The 20,845-nt window shown below is 38.2% G+C and overlaps 1 protein-coding gene across 3 annotated transcripts in view; it reads right to left on the bottom strand.

Moving 5' to 3' along the window:
* Positions 1–20,845, bottom strand: part of CDK17 (cyclin dependent kinase 17) — a 190,035-nt gene that overhangs the window by 9,310 nt on the left and 159,880 nt on the right. For 2 of the 3 annotated variants that reach the window (XM_073327478.2, XM_073327479.2), the window contains exons 6-16: positions 18,626–18,682; positions 17,242–17,356; positions 16,498–16,592; positions 14,418–14,480; positions 11,065–11,188; positions 7,465–7,585; positions 6,814–6,911; positions 6,357–6,462; positions 5,371–5,413; positions 3,400–3,490; positions 2,763–2,840 (exon numbers count right to left, since the gene is read on the bottom strand). In XM_073327478.2, the coding sequence (XP_073183579.1) occupies positions 2,763–2,840; positions 3,400–3,490; positions 5,371–5,413; positions 6,357–6,462; positions 6,814–6,911; positions 7,465–7,585; positions 11,065–11,188; positions 14,418–14,480; positions 16,498–16,592; positions 17,242–17,356; positions 18,626–18,682 (991 nt within the window). Of the gene's footprint in view, positions 1–616; positions 2,315–2,762; positions 2,841–3,399; positions 3,491–5,370; positions 5,414–6,356; positions 6,463–6,813; positions 6,912–7,464; positions 7,586–11,064; positions 11,189–14,417; positions 14,481–16,497; positions 16,593–17,241; positions 17,357–18,625; positions 18,683–20,845 lie in introns of those variants that run through there. The other variant, XM_073327480.2, reaches the window with a different exon arrangement.

The raw sequence follows: 20,845 nt of genomic DNA, 5'->3' as shown, positions 1-20,845 counted from the left end.
ATGTTAATTCTTACTATCTCCACTGAGCATTTTATTCCACATCTTGTTTAATTTGTATGTACAAAACTAGACGGTTTCTTCTGATATCTATCTTAGGAGATATGTGATACTTGTCTTTTTTCCTGCAAAGTTTCTAATACATTGCAGTCTATATCAGATTTCAATACTGAATGTACAAAAATATAAGTTACCTAGGGACAATCTTTTCAGTTCTTCCTCACAGGCAAATTCTGCCCTTGGACGTACGTAGAGCTCACCCACTGATATCAATGGAAGGCACACATATGCACTGGACCCTGAGTCTTAGGCAAAACGCCTACCTGACATCTGTGGGACGTTTGTTTTAACTGAAGAATTGGGCACTCGGTAATTACAATGAGGTCATTTTGCCTTGTAAAATCCCTTCTAGGATTGAAGAGTCCGGCTGATGCCACTGCTACTGCTTCAATGTTATGAGAGTTAGTGATAAGCTAAGTTTAGAATCAATCAGTCCTGCTCGGTATGGAGCTGGCTAAAAATGTACTAACTCCTCCCCCAAAAAACTGCAGTTCACCAAACCCATATTTTAACAACACAGAGCCTTTGTAATTATAAACTTCAAAACAAAACCAAGGAATTCCATATAATATTTATACTTTCAAAAGTACAATATTAATACAGGTCTGTCAGTTAGAAACAACAGCAGTTTGTTAGGCCTACAGGATTTCTTTAACATAAAACCAGTTTACAAATGCTGAAAAGCAGTAGTGGTCCAATATTCACCATTACACGTGAGTTTGTCTCTTCCAGAAAATAAAAAAAAAAAAAATCCCAATTAAATTTACCAGCATCAAGAAATATTAATAAAATGCTCCCAAACATGCCACAATCACTATTCACAAATAAAGTTAAAATGAAATATACAAAAATTCACTTAATACTGTTAAATAACAATAAACTACAAGATTTCCTGAACCGAAATGGTAGGACCCCTGAATGTTTTACAGTGAATGTCAGGAAAAAATTAAGTTATCTATGACTATATTCATGATATACCAGCCAAAGATTTACATGACCATTTCAAAATATACCAATAAAGATTTACAGTCTCTTTAAGATGCACTAAACAAATAGGTTCATAAAGGTGAACACAAATGCTTAAAAATACTGTTACTATTACCAAGGGTGTACTTATGATACTCACTGAGATGCATAAGCATAGTAGTAACATGTTTACTATCTCTGGTAAACAGATAACATCTAAGATCTTAAAAACCCTCTAAGTTCCCATGTTTTAAAATGTCTCCAGTATATAGTGAGTTCTTATCAAGTATGTACTTGCATCTTTCCAGTTGATTTCAAGTGAATAATGTCATAAAGAGGGAGCAACAAGAGGGGGGTGGAAATGGGACATTATTCCCATGCTCTTGTAATTAGTCATCCTGTTCTCTTGTAAAGACAAAGATAGTTTCAAAAGAAAAACAGGGCATAATGTACATGAATGATCTTTTTACTATTTATATTTCTAACTAGGTTAAAAACCAGGTAAAAAAGTCATTGCATCAGGAGGAGCCATATGCACAATAATGTGCAAATATCTTCAATCAGAGTAAATCCTGACAAAATGTATCATCCCATCTCCTTTACCTGTAACTGATATAAGATCTGAGAGCAAATAATAGATAACCATTCACTTGTTTGAATCAACTCTCTTAATAAGAAACGAATGTGCTTTATAATATTTCATCTACTGTATTGCCAATGTTAAATAAGGAATTAAGTGCTATGAACTTAGAGCGTTAAAGATGATTCACCTATAGTCAAGCAAAGCTATGTTTACATTCCAGGAAACACTGCAGTTTAAAAAATACAAAACTGCAGCAGTAAAACAGTTTATGAAGAGAAACAGATGCATTCACATATTCTAAAGCCATTGCAAATTTTTTAGGCATTCAACTGTTGTGTTAACTATACAGACAGTAGTTGTTTAGCAGCAATGATTCCGCAATAAATAATGCACTGTGTTTCTCAGTTCTGCACAAAAATTGCAGCTACAGTTACATCAACAGCTGTAACCTACTGGCTCTAATGGCAGAGGAGACCTTAAAACCAACTGTACAAAAAATTGTCACACTGTGACAACAAATATAAAAACATAATCTGCATGTTGGAAATAAAAGACTCCACTGCGAAGAGGACAGTGTAGACAAACTGAGATTCCAAGTCCACCGAAAGAAACTTCAGTTCTGAGTCCTTGATTGATGAGATACTCTTGGGCTTGAAACTGCATTACCACCTTAGAAAAGCATGCTCTGCCTTCTGTTCTTCCCATGTGCTAAAACATAACATGAATTCTGTTAAGAAACTGAAGCATTCTTACAACACACACTGTTACGGCACTCTCCTGAGATGTGTTTCTATAAGTGTCCTTTGCTGTAATATCTGATCCTATATTAAATCTCTTGCTAATGCAGTCCAGTGTATTCTCTGTCCTTTGACGCGATATATTTGGTGCTCCTTCCATTGTGTATCAGATAAGTTATTCAGCAGTCAAAAAGTGACTGTTTTTAAGTGCTGGTTTCATGCTACTTGTCCCCTCCCATCTCAAGTAAAACTCATTTGTTTTTGTATCTTTAACTGTATATGTATTTTATGAATCTGAATAAATAATTTCCATATATTCACAAAAATAATTTTTTACACATTATTTTCAGTTTATAGTGCATCTAACACAGCACTCTAGATTGAAAACATGAGAAATACCATGATGAATGTTTCCATACCTGTCTCGGGGTACGAGGAATTTCGAAAGCCAGGGTCTTTCTGCAACTGAATCTCTTTCAGACTGAATATTGAGACACCTGTAACAATAAAAGAAAATGAAGGTTGCACTCAAATGTGATTAAATTTTATTGACGAAATTCTATTCTCAGTCACACCAGTATAAATCTGGAAAAAGCGCATCCTCATCTGGAGTAGATAAACTACCTTCCCTAAAATGCTGATAAATATCTTGAACCCACTAATGTGCCTTGGTATCTCATGAGTTTTCTTTATGAAGTGGGTACCCTGCAAGTAAAAACAAGACACACAAAAGTCTAACTCACAAATCTACTCATTATAAAAGATATTTCTCTTCTATGCAAACAATCAAAAATATCTTTAACAACTCATGTAAATAGAAAATCCATTATATTTTGAATTTATGCTGTTGATTTGTCTTTGAGAGTTTTGCCTAAAAAAGTTACCCATCTTGTGATGTAACATACTTTTATCTGTTTAAATACCTATGCACCATTTCAAAAGATCTTTGGTATTTTTAGAGTTTAATCACAGATAATGCGTTGTGCTACTGTTAATAAAATAAAGATATTATCAACCAAGGTCAATGGCACATTACTACTTTTTTATTTCTCTTACTTTCAGGCAAAGCATGTACCCTTGTTCCTAGACTTCTGAAGTATGCGTGTTTCATGGCCTCTTCTGCCGAAACTCTTTTCTTAGATTCATACTGTTAACACAAAAGATTGAATCAAAAATATAATTTTGCTTTCCTTACAGTTTTTCTAGTGACAATTAATGAAAAGATTGAAATTGGGCTATTTGTATATGCTCATATTGAGCTGAAATGAAATGAGGTCTCTCTTGCACTCTTAGATTTTAAAAAAGATTTCACAACACTATGCATTACGCTGTGGCACTTTCTATTAAAGAGGATTTCACACAAACTCCTGATCCATAACAGTGTACTCAACTGGTTTTGCGTTTGCATTTTTGGACCCCAAAGATAATGATGAGTTTATTTCACTAATAAAACGTGTTGAGCATGCAAGAACAAACTTCAGGCACGAGCTTCAGGCAATGTTTGCTCAGGGTACACAGCTGAATAAAAGACAGATACTGGGGTGGTTTTTAAGCAGCAGGCTGCAACTTTCTGAATTTTAAACTAAGTAGAGGCAGAATATGCTCAACTCATCTCACATACCACGCATTTAACTGGGTCCATATTTGGGTTACAGGGCTCCCACCATACAACCAATAATTTGGGGCAGATTCCTCAGCCTAATAATCCCTAGGACTCAGCTTACTTCGAAAATGACTTCCAATGTGGAAAGGAAACACATACAGCCCAATTTCCTGCCTGAACACAGAAAGGCAAAGCCTAACCGTAAAGAGCACTTGTTAGCCAGAACCATACTTATTAAATTCATACCTATAATAAAATTACTGTACCTAAATGCTCTCTTTTTACATTCTATTTTTTAAGACTTTAGTCTGATTCTTGGGTATCTTAACCTTCTTCTCTCCTTGGCTCATTTTGCTGTTCACTATGTGCTACAAGCCTAGGTTTGCTGAATTCAGCTTTAATTATTAACAAATGTAGTGAGAATTCAGCTATGGATTACATTTTATTTTATAAAAAGCCAGGAAAACAAAAATGTGGCCATCTAAAATTAGAGAACAATCCCTGAATTCCTAGGGGGTAAGTGGACTTCAACCCACTCAGTTAGCCATCACTAAGGCTATGATTTAGTCACAGAGGTCATGGCAGTCACAGATTCCATGACTTTGCTGGACCTCCGTGACCTCTAGGGATTCAGGAGGAGGATGCGGGACTGTGTATTCCTTCCCTGCAACAGGTGCTGGCTGGAACAAGGACCCTGCAGCCCCAGCGCTGTAGATTACACCAGGGGCTGCAGCTGGAGCCGGTGCGCCCCAGCCCCATGGCATCCCAGCTTGGCGGGAGCAGCGCGCCCCAGCCCTGCAGCTTCCCGGGTTTGGCAGGGGCTGCACGCCCCAGCCCTGCGGCATCCCAGGCTTGGCAGGGGCTGCAGCCGGTGCTGTGCGCCCCAGCCCCGGAGGCTGCAGCTTCCCAGGACCGTGTGCTCCTGCTGCTGCAGCCAGGACTTGGCTGGGGTCGCAGTCGGGCTACGCACCCGTTCCCCGCAGCTGGGCAATTTCTGGAACAAGGGCTGTGTCTCCCCCATGGCTGTGCCCCCTCCCCCCCCGCAGCCACTGGAGTCGGGGCTGTACCCTCTGCCATGGTGGGGGGGGGGCTCAGCCTGTCAGTCTCTGCCCCCCCCCCCATAGGACTCCATTCCTCCCCCGTACCTAGCCCTACCCCCGGTTATTTTTAGTAAAGTAACGGACAGGTCACGGGCTCTGTGAATTTTTGTTTATTGCCTGTGACCTGTTCGTGACTTTTCCTAAAACTAACCTTGAAAAAATCTTAGCCTTAGCCATCACACAGTGAACCTGTTATCAACTGTACTTAATGCCCTACTCAAACTTCAATTGCATATATGATGTAACTGATTTTGTGGATTTGAGCCTTTAAAAAGGAATCTAAAAATACATTTTACAAAAGATAAAACATGGAAAGCATCTTACCTGAAGGAACTTTGCTATCAATTCAATTCCTTCGGAGTCTAGCCTAGAAATAACAAAAAACACCAAATAGTTTAGTGAGCAATATTCACAAGTGCAAAGTTAGAATGGAGTGGATTTCATAAGATGATATCCCACTTCAAAACAAAATGTAATTTAATTAAAAATTAAAGCAATACTTACACCTGAACATCTTCTGTGTGTTTGTGTTTATACATATGTACATACATAAAGATATCCCGACATCTCAAAAGACTGACTGTAAACACGAGTTGTAGAATTTACTGATGATAAATCAGTGGGGAGATAGAGAAGGACCCTGACCCTTGGACTGTGACTCAATAGGCTGACAAGGTCATCTGATGTGAGCAATTTTATGGTTTCCCAATAGCTTTTAAAACCTAAACTCACTGATTGGATAGGAGGGTAAGAGTGCTAAACTATGTTTCTTTACAATCAAAAGGAACATGCTTCATCATGTGTTTGGCTTTGCTGAAAAGTTCGGTTATGGCAATGATACTTGAAATGTACTAGATACAGACCCTTCAAATTCCTAACCAGGGCTTTAGAATCGCCACAGAAGAGACTGCATCAAAGAATTCTTCTCAGATTTTACAATAATCCTACTACATGATGGGATGGGATTTTGGGAATTTAGTAGGTGCAGTGTGAATAGTCCTACTATGTAAACATAATAAATAACACTTATAGTTATATATGCCACTATTGAGTCTCAGTGTTTGGATTTACAGTGCTCCAAGTAATCAGGAACTCAGTAGTGCTAAATCTCAAATTAATGAACTCTGCTAGATACCATTAACTTCAGCCTACAGTAAAACAGTTTGACATGTGATCTTTTAAGGGACATATAGTTAACATGTAACAGCACAGTACACACGGAAACTGGTTCTTGTGTAAAAATAGGTGTGTGGACACAAATATAGCAGCCACTGTACAAGTAGAAATTCTAGTAATGAAACATAAAATACCTTGGTGCATGGTTGATTAGAGGCTGTGGTTTGTATTTGGGAAAGTTGTAGTTCCTAAATTCGTCATTGGAAGAAATGCCTGGCCATGTTTCTTGAGAAGGAGTTCCTGTGTTTAAATCAAAAGAAATTAAATCTATACAAGTTATATTAATTATAGGCAAGACTTAGAAATAAATTTTAAGCATTGGGGCCCTGTAACATGCCACAATGGAAAAGGAAGGAATGTTTTACAACTTCAGTCATTTTGTTTAAAATGTACAGACTCAATCTTGTACAAAATGAGTAACATTGTATTTATTCATCTTCATCTAAATGCAACTTCAAAATTCATTCCCTCTTTATAGAAGAAGGATTTGCTCTGTACCTTATAGTTACAAATTATTTTTCAGAAACCCTCTCTTAGAATGGTGAAGTAAATCTATAAGTGTAATATTATTGGTAACAATACTCAATTTACCCAAAAGTCTGAAAATTAAGTGCAGTTCATCTTCAACAGTTGAACCAGGAAAGAGAGGTCTTCCAGATGCCATTTCGAAAAATATGCATCCAACACCCCTTTATAAAGGCAAAGAAAAGGAAAGATGAATAAGTAAGTAAAAAATAAACAAAAAACTTACCCTTTAAAACATTCAGCTGCTCAATATCTTTGTGATTTATCAGGTTAAAAAAATTGCTATATCAATTTGCCATTAACTATGTACCTCTATTGGAAATACTGATGTAAATGAAGAAAAAAAAAAACAGCCAAAGAGTTCACAAGTGCTGAACAAAACCTCTGCAGTACATAGATAATATCTTTTCCTTCCAAAACACACACACGCACAAAGCAAAGGGAACAACTGATAAACTAGACATTTAAAATAAATATTTAATCAATATAATAATGCCATCATGTCAAACTGGATTTAAATATTGAATAGCACAATTGATGCATTGTTAGCAACTTTCTTTATCAGCAATTTTATTTATCATATCTTAAACATAACCCTATAGAAGTTGTCTGAAATTTTGAGGGAGCTGTTATACTCAGTTACAAGAATTAATGGACAATTATAACACATCAACTTGAGTATGAACAAAAATTAAAATCTGACCAAAACAAACATACCACATGTCAATTTGAGTTGAATATTCGGAAGATCCAAGGAGAACATCAGGTGGCCTGTACCATAATGTGACAACTTCATTGGAGTAGGTCTTTGTAGGAACAGACTTCGCTCTAGCCAAACCTTCATAAAAATAAAAATATAATGTGTTTTTTCTGGAATGGTATCTACCATTTCCCTCAATTAAAATATTGTGTACCTCTATTTGCTTTTGTTTGTGCTTCTGCTTTCTTGGCTTCCTCATTTTTAGTCTGAAGCAGGGCTAAATGGTGCAAAGCAGTGACCTTATTGCAAGCATCTTAAAAATGAATGAAATCATACTGACCATTCACGACACCAGTTAGTTCTTATCCAAAAGGAATACCATTCTTTCAGAGTGAAAGTTTTGTGTTGTTATGAAATATGCATTACTGTATACTTGAGAATAACTTGCTTATCATGTGGGCAATGTAAGATTTACAATGGTCTTAATTATTCATTTCCTTACTTTTAAGTGCTTCTGTTTTGTAAGTGATGTGATAGATCCGGATATTATTACTCAGCAATCAAACATTTTTTAAAAAGTGTTTCACTTTTGAAATAAATGTAAAATATTGTTATAATTAGGCTGGGCAAAATTTCATTTTAATTTTTTGTTATCATTTTGATGGACAATATTGATGTTTATTTTTATGCTTTTTTATTTTTGTTTTTATGGATTTAACTTTTCACTGTTGCAGGAAATGAAGGGACTCACCCATTGGAGGGGTTAGACAATTATTTAATGACACCAGACACTGAGATTCAAAAAGTTAAAGCTTTATAACTGTTAAAAAACACAAACTGTCAATATCATATAACAAAAAATACAAAGTAAATATCCTTAAATCAAACCCTAATAACTTTTCAAGCAGCATTTTTCTTGCTTTTATACATTTCAATTATCATCAGTGTAAATATATTTTTGTCTGTTTGGGGATATAAATCAACTGAGAGCAATCTAGCCCTTGAGAATGACTGACACCCCAATCTGGCAGAACCACATCAGATCAGCATGTAAATTAAGAATTTTAAAATGGCTGGCTGTCCCAAAGCATTTCTCCCTGGGTAATGGCTCAGTTAAGGACCTCAACCAGGGAGAAATCACAGATCTACAGTATCACTCCAAAGGCTGCCCCCTTCCCTTCTTATAGTGATGGGGTAGTGAGGGGGAGTCATCCTCAAAAAAAATAAAGTCCGATTAAAATTTTAGGCTATCACAGCTATCAGAAACTCCTGTAGAATAAGGGCATAGGGTAGTGGCAGTGTTAAGTACTGAACTGCTTAAGAAATTTTTTAAATAGAATTGAAGAATTATTAAAAGGCAAGTTTAGCATAACGTACTTGATAAATATACTTCTTATCCTCCCAATTTGGATAATTAATTATATATTTATAGGGCTCAATATTTTTCCAATAAAACTGTGATTCACCTTTAAATATATAGGACTGGATCATGCCCACTGTTCTTTCAAGCACTGACGCAGGAAAAAGGAGCAAAACATGCTGAGATCACCCACATTTCATCAGCGGAAGGGCCCACTGAGTCAATGTGACATCATCTTGCACCTCAGTCTATGGAATCCCCTAAGCTCTATCTCATCTGGAACTCTGTGATATTGGGAGTGAGGGGGGTGGTTGGGCAGTGAAGTGGTGGAGCCACAGGAAAACTGCTCTCTCCCTCCATGTCCAAAGGGACTTCCCAGAGTAATAATGCCAGACCATGTCAGCACGGTCTTAGGCAACATTCTGTTCTCTACTGGCAACTGCTACCTTCGGAGGCATTTTCGTCCAGGTGTGGGTGAGGAACCAATGGTAAAATGGCCACTAGTGGAGCTTTACTGACATGGAGAATAATGGCTAATAGCAATATAATCCATGTGAATGCCCCAATCCACTGTAGATGCTCACCGGACTTCCCAAAGTATCTTAGAACATCCATGAGTTAGAAGGGCCAGACAATTCACCCGGCAGGGAACACTCCTCCCCATCATCTTAACAAAATTATTTGTAAGAAAATTCTGCAAGATAAAGTTCACGGAGTTTCTTTGGCCCTGTGGTGATGATTTGGCCTGTAATCACTAGAAATCCTTTCTGTTGGTTCCCACTCATTCAAAAAAAAGCACCACAGGAATTGATACGCAGGGATATTTCCTGGTGTCCAAGGATGAAATCACAAATGACTAAGAAAATTGACTTAATCAGAAAACCAGAGAAAGGGAACAAAGATAGGGTTGGGGTCCTAACTACCAAGTTGAAAGCTAGTCCTATAAAAGATTAATTACAGTTCAATTAGGCTTTGTCTACACTGGAACTTCATCGGCAAAACTTTTGTCGTTCTCCTGCTGACAAAGCTGCTGCTGCTTGTGGGGGGTGAAAGTTTTTGTCTTTTCCTGCCAACAAAACAAACAGCAGCTACACTGTGCAGCTTTTAGTGGCATGGCTGCAGCGGCACAGCTGTGTTGCTAAAAGCTGCGTGGCATAGACGAAGCCTTATACAGGTCTGCTGCCATGGCCAGAGAAAGTGTGTCGGGGGCAGGGGGATTGAGCTGTAACTGAATATAAAGTATTTTATTCTGAAAACATGGTACAATTCCTGTGGGATAAATAAATAAAACAAACCAATGAGGCGTGAACACATGTGGTGTTGCATATTGGAGAGAAAAAATTATTTAACTTAATTTAAAATATCAAATAAGAGAGTATAATGCAGGTATAAGGGTCCTTCCTAGATAAAAGTGAGTGGTAACAAAACTACTAACAGATGATGCTTAAAACTGGAGTGGCTGGCAGACAGAATATACAAAGAACTATGACACTTATCACCGTATCCCATATATGAGGCACAGAAAGAGCCGTAAGATGAGGCATAGTTCAGGTTGGATGCTGAAACAAATTAAAAAACCAACAAACCAACAACAAACCAGAAACGCTGAAGTCAAACAATCAAACTCTTACCCAAAACAGATTAACAAACAAAAATAATTATCTGGATGACTTTCAGAAAGTCAGACATGAGCTGCAAACCTGAAATTCCAGCAGCTTTAAACCATGTGGGCTGACTTCCCCCACTGAGCTGACCAATACAGGTATCCAGCACACAATGGACTTAAAAATCTATTTTTTCAGGCCAGTTCATGCTACAAGTGACAGCCTACTATGCACCACATTGGAGGTATCCCAGCTGCCATAGAAACCCTCTGGCAGCATGGAGCTGGCCTAATGATCTCAATTAAATAATGTATCGTTTTCCCTTTATGGGAACACAAGCAATAGCAAAAATAAAATGAAGACAGGATCTCATCAGCTATATAAAGCTAGTCAGAGTTACACAATATTGGCTTCAGTAGCCTTTGGAATGGATAAAGGTATACACAGAAATGGTGTGAATGTGTATTTTCAGTGATTAATTTCCCTGATGCTTACAAACGGTTTGTGTACATGAACACTCCTACCCACACATGATTTCTAGGTTCAACAAGGTTTACAAACCTTGGTTTATTTCAAAGATTTTCTTAAAACTGTAACTCAGTAAAGAAAACACTGCTCAAATAAAATAATAAATATTTTTTTTCAGTCCATACCAAAGTCTGCTAGCTTTAGTTCTCCTTTCTCATTAATGAGTAGATTTTGTGGTTTCAGGTCTCGATGTAGCACCTTCCTCCTATGACAATAGGCCAAGCCACGCAGAATCTGGTATAAAAATAGCTAAAAGAAAAACAAATTAGACTTTCAAAAATATTCATGGGCAAATGTGCAAAGCAGCATGTTACTCTTCCCATAACAGTGGGTTTTGGGCCATCAGAGCAGCAATTACATGGCTATATTGCAAGCAAGACAAAAACCTTCTTACACAAGCAAGTCACTTTCCCATGCTAATGTATTCTGAATATCATAACTACTGTTTAAAGATTTAAGACCTATTTATGCCATCCAGCTACATAATTATTATGAAACACTTAGCACATCAAAGATTTTGAGAGTGATTTGCTCTATATAATAGAAGAGAATCAAGTGGCTATTAACTTTATAAGCATTTACTACTGCACTCTAAACGTCTTTCCATGTAACACTCTCAATTACCATACTGATATTCCCTTCTGCTACAGATCTCTCTCTTACAAATGCAACTCTACTCCTGTACTCCACCATGTGAAGTAAATTAATTTATTGTACGGTAGGGAAAGTGACTACCGGAAGAAGCAATTAGGTACAACACCTCTAAACATTAAAGAATCAAAGAAATATAATTGGGGAAATTATGCTCCACCAGTCGTGTCTGATTTTTTCCCTTTGCTGTGTTTGCATCTTCATATAGTCTGTCACCCTCTATGCTTCTTCCTATTCCTTTGGGCTGGCAAGCCAGCAACAGTAGCGCCACATTCAAGGACATTAGTGCACAGAGCAACTACATAGCAAAAAAAAAAAAAAAAAAAAAAGTCTAGGATTAAGCAGCCTCATCAGTTTCCTGTGGCATTCATAAATAAATACTGCTTTGCAATTACTTCACGTGTAGAGTGCCTGTGTGTGAGCATGGTGCTTCTAGGTAGCTGCTTCTAGCACCAGTTGTCCCACAACAATCCTTAGTCTGGTGAAGGTGCGTGAGCAGACAGAAGATTACTGATTAGGAAATCTAGAGAGTACACTTATGCAGAGCAGGAGGTCAACCGGCATGACAGATTCATCATGCATTAGTCCCTTTGAGGGGAAACACCAGAAAGTTTTTATGTAACAGAATTTTCCAACACGGGTTATTTTTGTAGCAGATGACACCCCCAAGTCTTCCACAAACTCATACAAACAGACAAGCTCCAGGTTATATTTGTCTAACCTCGGTTTGCTTATATCACAATGGGATTATCTCTATTAGGGGTAGAAAAATTGGGACCATGGATGTTAAAAATGCAGGCTGTGGGCCACTAAGTCCTGCCTCACCTATTTATGCCTATATTGTTGGAGGGCTATAAATGGCCATTAAGGCACTCTCAGATAGTTTATAAAGAAGTTATCTTCAAAGTATAAAAACATGCTGCAAGAGCTTTCATTTCATGTTCATTTAAGATTTTTTTAACATGTCCTCTTCATCTTTTTCTATCTCTCTTTAAAGTAGGTATGGGAATTTACACAAAATAATTTTTCCCCTCACTCTCTCACAAAAAAGACGACAAAGCAGCTTGACGATTGATTTCTCCTCCAAAAGACATTAAAGCTAACTTGGAAACAGAAAGAAACAAAACGACAAACAGTAACCAATATGCAAATCGAAACCCACAGTACTTCAACAAAGAAAGGACTTTACAATATAATGTAATATAATACAATATAATATAATGTAAAGGCAAAAACAAGAACAACAATTCTGCTGGAATGTGCATGAAACACATGTAAACAAATGTTATTCTTGTACATTATGTCATCATCCACAATTAACTATTGTACAAATATCAAACCAATTTTCCCTGCATGTGTGTGCATGCATGGTTTTGTTTTCGTTTTTTAGGACAACCACTTGCTAAGCAACACAGTACACTTCTTGCATCTGAAGAAGTAGTTTTTTTACCCACGAAAGCTTATGCCCAAATAAATCTGTTAGTCTTTAAGGTGCCATCAAACTCCTCATTGTTTTTTTAAGTACACTTAAGTTCAATGTCAACAGGAATAGAAATATTCCCCAAATACCTTCTGTGAACAGTTAACACCCTCTACACAAATTACATATTGTTAAATAATTAAGCTGATTGAAAATAGTGCTCTGGCTTCTTGGGGCCTGGTTTACTAAGCTATTGTGCAAAATAATATGAACAGTTCCTTTGGCCCTCCCAAGCACAAGTGGTTCCTTCCCAAGCCCCTTTAAACACACAGTTCTTTTCTGTTTCACAGTATTGGGTTCAACAGAATAAGGTTCCTTCCCTCCTCCTACTATTACTTGGCTCTTTTCTGAGCTCAACAGAGTACCTCGAGCCCCAATCTGGGCTCCATCCACAGCCTTTCCGATAGCAGTCTTTTGCCCTCTGCAGCCCTCCTTCTAGGAACTGCAGTCCTCCTCCTTTTGGTACAAGATTCTCCACAGCTTTCCTTCCCAGGGCTGTCCCTGAATCTTGGCCTACCACCATCATGACTCTATTGCTCCCTGAAGATCTCTCCCTTGAATGAGCTACAGGCTTGTTTTTTAATCTTATAGCCCCACCATGTGAATGTCAGTTGGCTCCTCCCATTGCACAGAAGGACTTATCCCCATGTTGGTCATGCAATTATGCCAGAGAAAGTATAAGTCTCAGAATGCCTGATCTACACTACACAGTTAGGTTGATGTAAGCTGCTTTGTGTTGATCTAGCTTTTGATTGTTGATTATTTTGTGGAAGTGAAGAAGCTGGCAAACGTTCTCTGTATGCCGATTTAGTACCACTACCTCCATGAATGACGTAGAATCACGGTCGATGTAATTAGATCAATGCAGTGCCAGTGTAGACACTGTGTTGCTTACATCGACTGGGACTGGCTTTCAGGAGCCATCCCACAATGCCCTACACCGACAATACAATCAATACAAGTGCTCTCAGTGAGAATAGGCACCGCCAAAATAATGAGCTAAGTGTGCACAGACACAAGCGATTTAATAACTGTGGTGACTGTATGCTGGCATAAATTAGGTCAACAAAATTTTGTAGTGTAGACATGGCCTAGGTATTGGAACAGGACATAACTGTCCTTAAAGGGGACACACCGTTCTGTTAAAAATCTTATTTCCCAATAGGAAAATATTAAAAAAAGAACCCAACGTTTACTAAAGCCATGATTTGTGTCATTAAACTCTTCAATAGGGCTGTATCTATTATCAGAAAGAGCAGCTGTGAGCAACTAAGTTGTAAATTCCCTGTGGTTTTAAAATCAGAACAAAAAATGTTTGAAATCAATCATTAAAAAACATTCACTCACCTTTACATTGTGCATACTCATGATGTTACCACAGTCATCCATGTACTGTTTTAGGTCCTTGTCCTGTCAAAAAACCATCACCACTGTTTAATATAAAACAGTTTTTTGACAGAAAATTGAGCTTTTGATTCAATGGACTTTTTCACAAAAAGTATCTGTCTGCTGTGGAGAATTTTGAGTTTTCATTAAATAAAAAAAATCAAAAACCCAAAGAGAGAAAGGAAAGTGAAAGCGTTCCATGAAGAAACTCCCAACATTTTCAGATCAGTTCTACTTATTATACTAAATTTTTTCTCCCCCAAAGACTATATGTTATGTTAAATTTTATTTATTACTCATTCCTTTATTTGGAAAAAAATTAATTTTTCATGAATCCTGTGCACTACACCTTTAGATGCTCCATCACAGCTTGCATAGATATGGTTAGAATAACTTCAGTAAATATATATGTAATATGGAGTGAAAAAAAGCTAAAACAAAACATGATTTATCAATTTGTATCATGCAGGAAAGTGACTTAGCTGTCTAACTGTAGGTACTCAAGTTTGAAAGTGTAAGACATAATATTTAACAGCTCTGTTTCAAAAGGAATGTAAAATAGTTATTTCTATACTATTATTGTTTTACAGCACCTGCAAGTATGCTAGATGCCTCACAGTAGCAATATCATTCAACATAATACTGCAATTATTTTATTCTCTGTCCACTTTCTTCTACAATCCATAATCTTGGTTTAAGTGAGCATTTTGGCCCAGAAGTATAATAATTGAGGTGGCAAAATTTGCAGATAATACAAAACTACTCAAGATAGTTAAGTCCCAGGCAGACTGTGCAGAGCTACAAAAGGACCTCTCAATACTGAGTGAATAGGCAATAAAATGGCAGATGAAATTCAGTGTTGATAAATGCAAAGTAATGCACATTGGAAAACATAATCCCAACAATACATATAAAATGATGGGGTCTAAATTAGCTGATACCACTCAAGAAAGAGATCTTGGAGTCATGGCGGATAGTTCTCTGAAAACATCCACTCAGTGTGCAGCGGCAGTCAAAAAAGGAAACAGAAGGTTGGGCATCATTAAGAAAGGGATAGATAATAAGACAGAAAATATCATATTGCCTCTATATAAATCCATGGTATGCCCACATCTTGAATACTGCGTGCCGATATGGTTACCACATCTCAAAAAAGATATATTGGTATTGGAAAAGGTTCAGAAAAGGGCAACAAAAATGATTGAGGTCATGGAACGGCTGCCATATGAGGAGAGAATAATTAGACTGGGACTTTTAGCTTGGAAAAAAGACGACTAAGTGGGGATATGATAGAGGTCTATAAAATCATGACTGGTGTGAAGAAAGTAAATAAGGAAGTGTTATTTACTCCTTCTCATAACATAAGACCTAGGGCTCACAAAAAAAAATATTAATCGGCAGCAGGTTAAAGACAAACAAAAGGAAGTATTTTTTCCACACAATGCACAGTCAACCTGTGGAACTCCTTGCTAGAGGATGTTGCGAAGGCTAAGACTATAACAGGGTTCAAAAAAGAAGTAGATAAATTCATGGAGGACAGGTCCATCAATGGCTATTAGCCAGGATGGGCAGGAATGGTGTCCCTAGCCTCTGTTTGCCAGAAGCTGGGAATGGGCGACAAGGAATGGATCACTTTATGATCACCTGTTCTGTTCATTCCCTCCGGGGCACCTGGCATTGGCCACTGTTGGAAGACAGGATACTGGGCTAAATGGACCTTTGGTCTGACCCAGTATGTCCAGTCTCATGTTCTTAATAATTACCTATAAACCAGACCTATACCAAGCAATTTATGACCATTTGACAGTGAATTTTATGTCTGACAACATAACTAGCTTTCAGGTTATTTGCTTCCATGTTCCACTGGATTATATGTCGGAAAATAGCATGATGACAGAATAATATCAAGTCATTTATTTATTTATTTATTAAAATGCACCACTGAGTTAATCGTGTGTGTGTTTCTCTAGGTAGAAAAATAAACAAGACTTTCTGAACAGATCCATTCAATATAAAGCTTCATTATTGTTTTAATGCTTACCAGGTACTCAAAGACGAGAGTCAAAGATTTGTCTGTGTGAACAATATCATGTAAAGTAACAATATTTGCATGCTTTAGGTCTTTTAATAATGACACTGCAAAAGAGAAAAAAATAAAATTAAAGCTTAAGGATAGGACTTGAGGGGAAAACTAAGGAGAAAATGAATTACTAATTAATCCAAATTTATGAGTTATTTGTTTAATTTCTATGGTAATTTAAATAACTTAGTTTTCAAAATTTAATATTTCATAAAACATTAAGTTAACCCACACATTCACTTAGGAAAATTTCTGAAAACAACACAAGTTTGTCCAGGGCACACTGTGAAGAAGACAAGACCACGTACTACTGAACTGCAGAGTTATAATTAATTCATATACAATATGGACAGATAGTATTCCATGCACAAGTTAGTCATGTCATGCTATGTACTCTAAACTCCAGAAAGTTGTTTGCTTCTATTGTAATTAACAGTCAATTATAAAAGCCTCAATAATTTCTAACACTTAGAAAGCTCCATTTATTTGAGAACACAATTACAGTCCATGAAATAAATGCATTTGAAATTTGAGTCTCAAAATTGCAACTCAATTAATTTAACTTGATTGCAGTTCCCCATATCATAAATAGTGTTAGTTATTGTAATATCCAGTTTACTTGAGAATAGCATCAATTCTTTGGCCTAACTGTATAATTTCAGTTAACAATATATTTTAAATAAAGAGAAACAACATTTTCCTCACCCTCTCTTATGGCTGTGCATGGTGCCCCCTCTTCATGTTCCAGTCGGATTTCTTTTAGAGCTACCAGGTTCTCTGTCAATTTACTTCTTCCTTTATATACTGTTGCATAAGTACCCTGTGTGGTAAGGGGAAAGGAACACATTTAAAACTTTTCTTTTCTAGAAAGTGCAACACACACACACACAAATAAGATTCATGACAGGTCCTACAAGTTGTTTCATTTTGGTGGCAGCAGCTTCTGGAAATGACCCAACAATTTATTTTTTCCTCTTTTTTTTGACATGAGCATAATTCATCACTGAGTTTCAGACACAGGCCCTGATTTTCAGAGGGTCTGAGCACTCTCAACCCTAGATGAAGTCAATGGGAGCTTCAAGTTTAGAACCTTCTGAAAGTCAGGCCCAAAGTTTTTAAGACTACGCCAAGGAAACACAAAAGAAGCTATCAAAAAGAATAAAAATATGCTCACTATACATTTAATTTCACAGGAGAATAGGAATGGGACAGGTAAAACAAACGCAATTTTTCATTTTTGCTGACATAATGGACAGTGAATTATTAATCTTTGGTATTTGCTTCATTAGTCCAATACAAGCTTCAAAACACTCCCAGTAAATGTATGTTACATAATTATATGGGGTACTGGAGAAGATATTCCTTTTCAGCAGATTGCTACAATCAGTTTATATTAAATATCAAAAATAAGGGACAGTATCATCTCAGGTAAAGTTACATATCCTGTATTGTTCATTATACTATAGAGTAATTAAAGTGAAATACAGTACATCTATATCTATGCAGATGATCACCCTATATATTTATTAACATTTTCACAAAGATATGGAACATTACATCAGGTTATAGAGCCATCCAATATAAAAAGGAGCTGAATTAAATGATAGGCATTTGGAGAGGGCTGAAACATTGCATCTCAAAAACAGAAGATTCATAACTGCAAAGTCGAGTAACATAGTATACAACATGTGTGTGCTTTTGCATGTGTGTTTGTATAGCAGTCATGAGACTCTAACTGCTAAACAGGTAACACAGGCCTTCACAGCAACTGTTCATACAGGATTTCCTAATGGAGTTTTGCTTTTCCCAAGCTCTATGAAGCCCTGTTTGGCTTGGTGGTGGTGTTTTGTTGTTGTTTCATTTTGGTAACAGTATGCATATATACATATGTATATTGACAAGCTGAGTGACAGTGACATTGCTTTGTGTATTAACATATATGTTTAGTTTGCTGAAAAAGCTCTATCAAATATGTAGATACAACATAGTTCAACTTTAACACCAACGGCAACGTATAATTAAGTTCCAAGTAAAGAAAGCATATATTATTGTCAAAATTATCATCACTACTGAAGAAAATTATACAAACCTCTCCAAGCTTTTCCAATTTGATGTAAGTTTCCATTTTCCCAAATCCAATTTCTGACTGTAATGCAAGCAAAAAGATGGTACATTTAGTATAAACATAAAAATTAATCAGGGGCAGTATTTCACTGTATATATCACTTATTCAACAAACTAAAAACATTTCATAAAATATCCTAAAGTGGTGAAGCAATCTTTATAAAATTGTTAGATTTTAAGAATTATTTTAGCACATCATATTACAAGGACTTGTCTCCAAAGAACCAATCCTGAAGTTCAGCCTGCCTTCCTAGCATCACCTCTAATCAGCTAGCAACTTAAATTTAAGAAGGTACAAACTGAACACCCTACCTTCCCTCCCAAACTCTCTTTGCTCTCCCCATTTTGTCACTGCTGACAGCATCAGTGGGGCCTGTAACATGGGGGTCATCTTAGACTGCTCTACCACCTCCCTTGCTCAGCACATCCAAATCCTCGTGCTTCTCCCTCAAAAATATTTTTAAGATCAAGTCTTTTCCTGCTATCCCTATAGCTAAAACACTTGTTCAGGCCCCCATCACTTGGCTTGCTTACTGCCATCGTGTCCTCTCTGACCCCTACCTTGTCCCCCTTCAGTCTGTACAAAACACTTCCAGTAAGATCCTCACATTTCATTCTGGCTGTGTTACCCCATATCTTTGAATCCCCCCATGTCTAATTCCCACTTTTTGTCTTTGCCTTCTAGGACCTGCATAATTCTACCTGGCCCTACTTATCGGCATTTGTCTCTTTGCATGTTGGCAGCCCTGACCCTTCCTTTTTGCCAATGATGCTAGTCTTGACGCATTTCCAACAAATGCCCCCCCATGAGTTGGACTGAAAGCCCACTAACTTCTCCTCTTTCAAATCCTTTCTCTACTCATCTACTTGATGCCTACAAGTAACTACAATGAAGTCACTGTAGGGTAATTCCTATTTACAATAAAACCACTTTACACTGCTCTGGCCCGAAAGGGCCAGAATGCAGACATTTAAAATGGGCCCATAGCCTGTGCAGTGTCAAAACTCAGCTCTTCCTGGGGTTTGACTTCATTCATAAACTAATGATCAATAGGGTAGTGTGGTGGGGCAGTGCCCCGCCCCCTGAGAAAAAGGGCTGAATCAGGCCTGAGAAGTGGTGCAGACCAGCAGCCAATCAGAGAAGGCCTGGGGAGAGCCAATCAGAGCAGGGAAAGAGGCAGCCAAACAGGGCTGGGCTAGGTCCTATATAAAGGCTGTCTAGCAGAGGAGAAGGTAGTCACTCCCTGTCTAGCAAGGTAGAAGGACTGGCTCCTGAGCTAAGGAGCAGCACCTTGGACAGAGCAGTGCTGGGCAGGCTTGGGGAAGCAGAGCAGGACTCTGGCCCAGATACCTGCCAGGCTGCGGCCCTTGCTAAGACGGGTCGAGAAGGTGCATAGGGTCAAAGGGGAAGTGGCCCAGGGAAATTGGCAGGCAAGAGGGGAGAGGAAGGAGGGCAGAAGGAGGCTGCCGTTAGAGGGTCCCTGAGTTGGGACCCAGAGTAGCGGGTGGGCCTGGGTCCTCCCCTTCCCCTCTTGCACTGTCCCTGGCCATTGAGGAGACAGGCCGAGACAGACTGTGACCTGCCCCTGAGACAAGGGGCTAGACTCTAGGGTTGTGGTTGGCCACTAAGGCAGGAATAAATGGAAGAACTGCAGTTAACAAAACCCCCCGGAAGGGGGTGAGACCAGAGTGGTGGGCAGTGTCCTGAAGTGGATGCAGAGTGTCCTGCAGAGGACAATGCCGAGCAGGGAGCAACACGGGTCCCAGGACAGCGGAGCGGAAACAACAGGCGAGCTACCATGTGTCAAGGACGCCCCGCAGCAAGCAAGAGCTAATTCCCGGAGCGACCAGTGGGAGGCGTCAGCGGTGGTGAATCTTGATCCCGCCACAGGTAGTAAAGTCCGATCCAAGCCTACTTCCTAGGTTTGGCTGCTTCTTCACTTTCTAATTCAGGGCAGCTCTATGTCTCAGACTCAAGATTCCTCTAACAGGGAAGTGCTGCTCTGAAGTCTCCTTTTTCATTGAGGGACTTTCCCCACAGTTTTGGTATTTGTAGCAGGTGCTGTGAGGTGGAGCTAGCTTCATCCCCTATTTCCCAAACAGACCAGCATGTGCTTTTTGTCCACTTCATCACAAGGCTTCCAGGCTTCCATTATAAACCTTATGTTCATTCCTCTCATAACTC

This window comes from Lepidochelys kempii, chromosome 1 (genome assembly GCF_965140285.1).
Source record: "Lepidochelys kempii isolate rLepKem1 chromosome 1, rLepKem1.hap1, whole genome shotgun sequence".
Classification (NCBI taxonomy): Eukaryota; Metazoa; Chordata; order Testudines; family Cheloniidae; genus Lepidochelys; species Lepidochelys kempii.
Note: the sequence above shows the minus strand (reverse complement) of the source record. Positions and strands in the feature narration are given on the sequence as shown.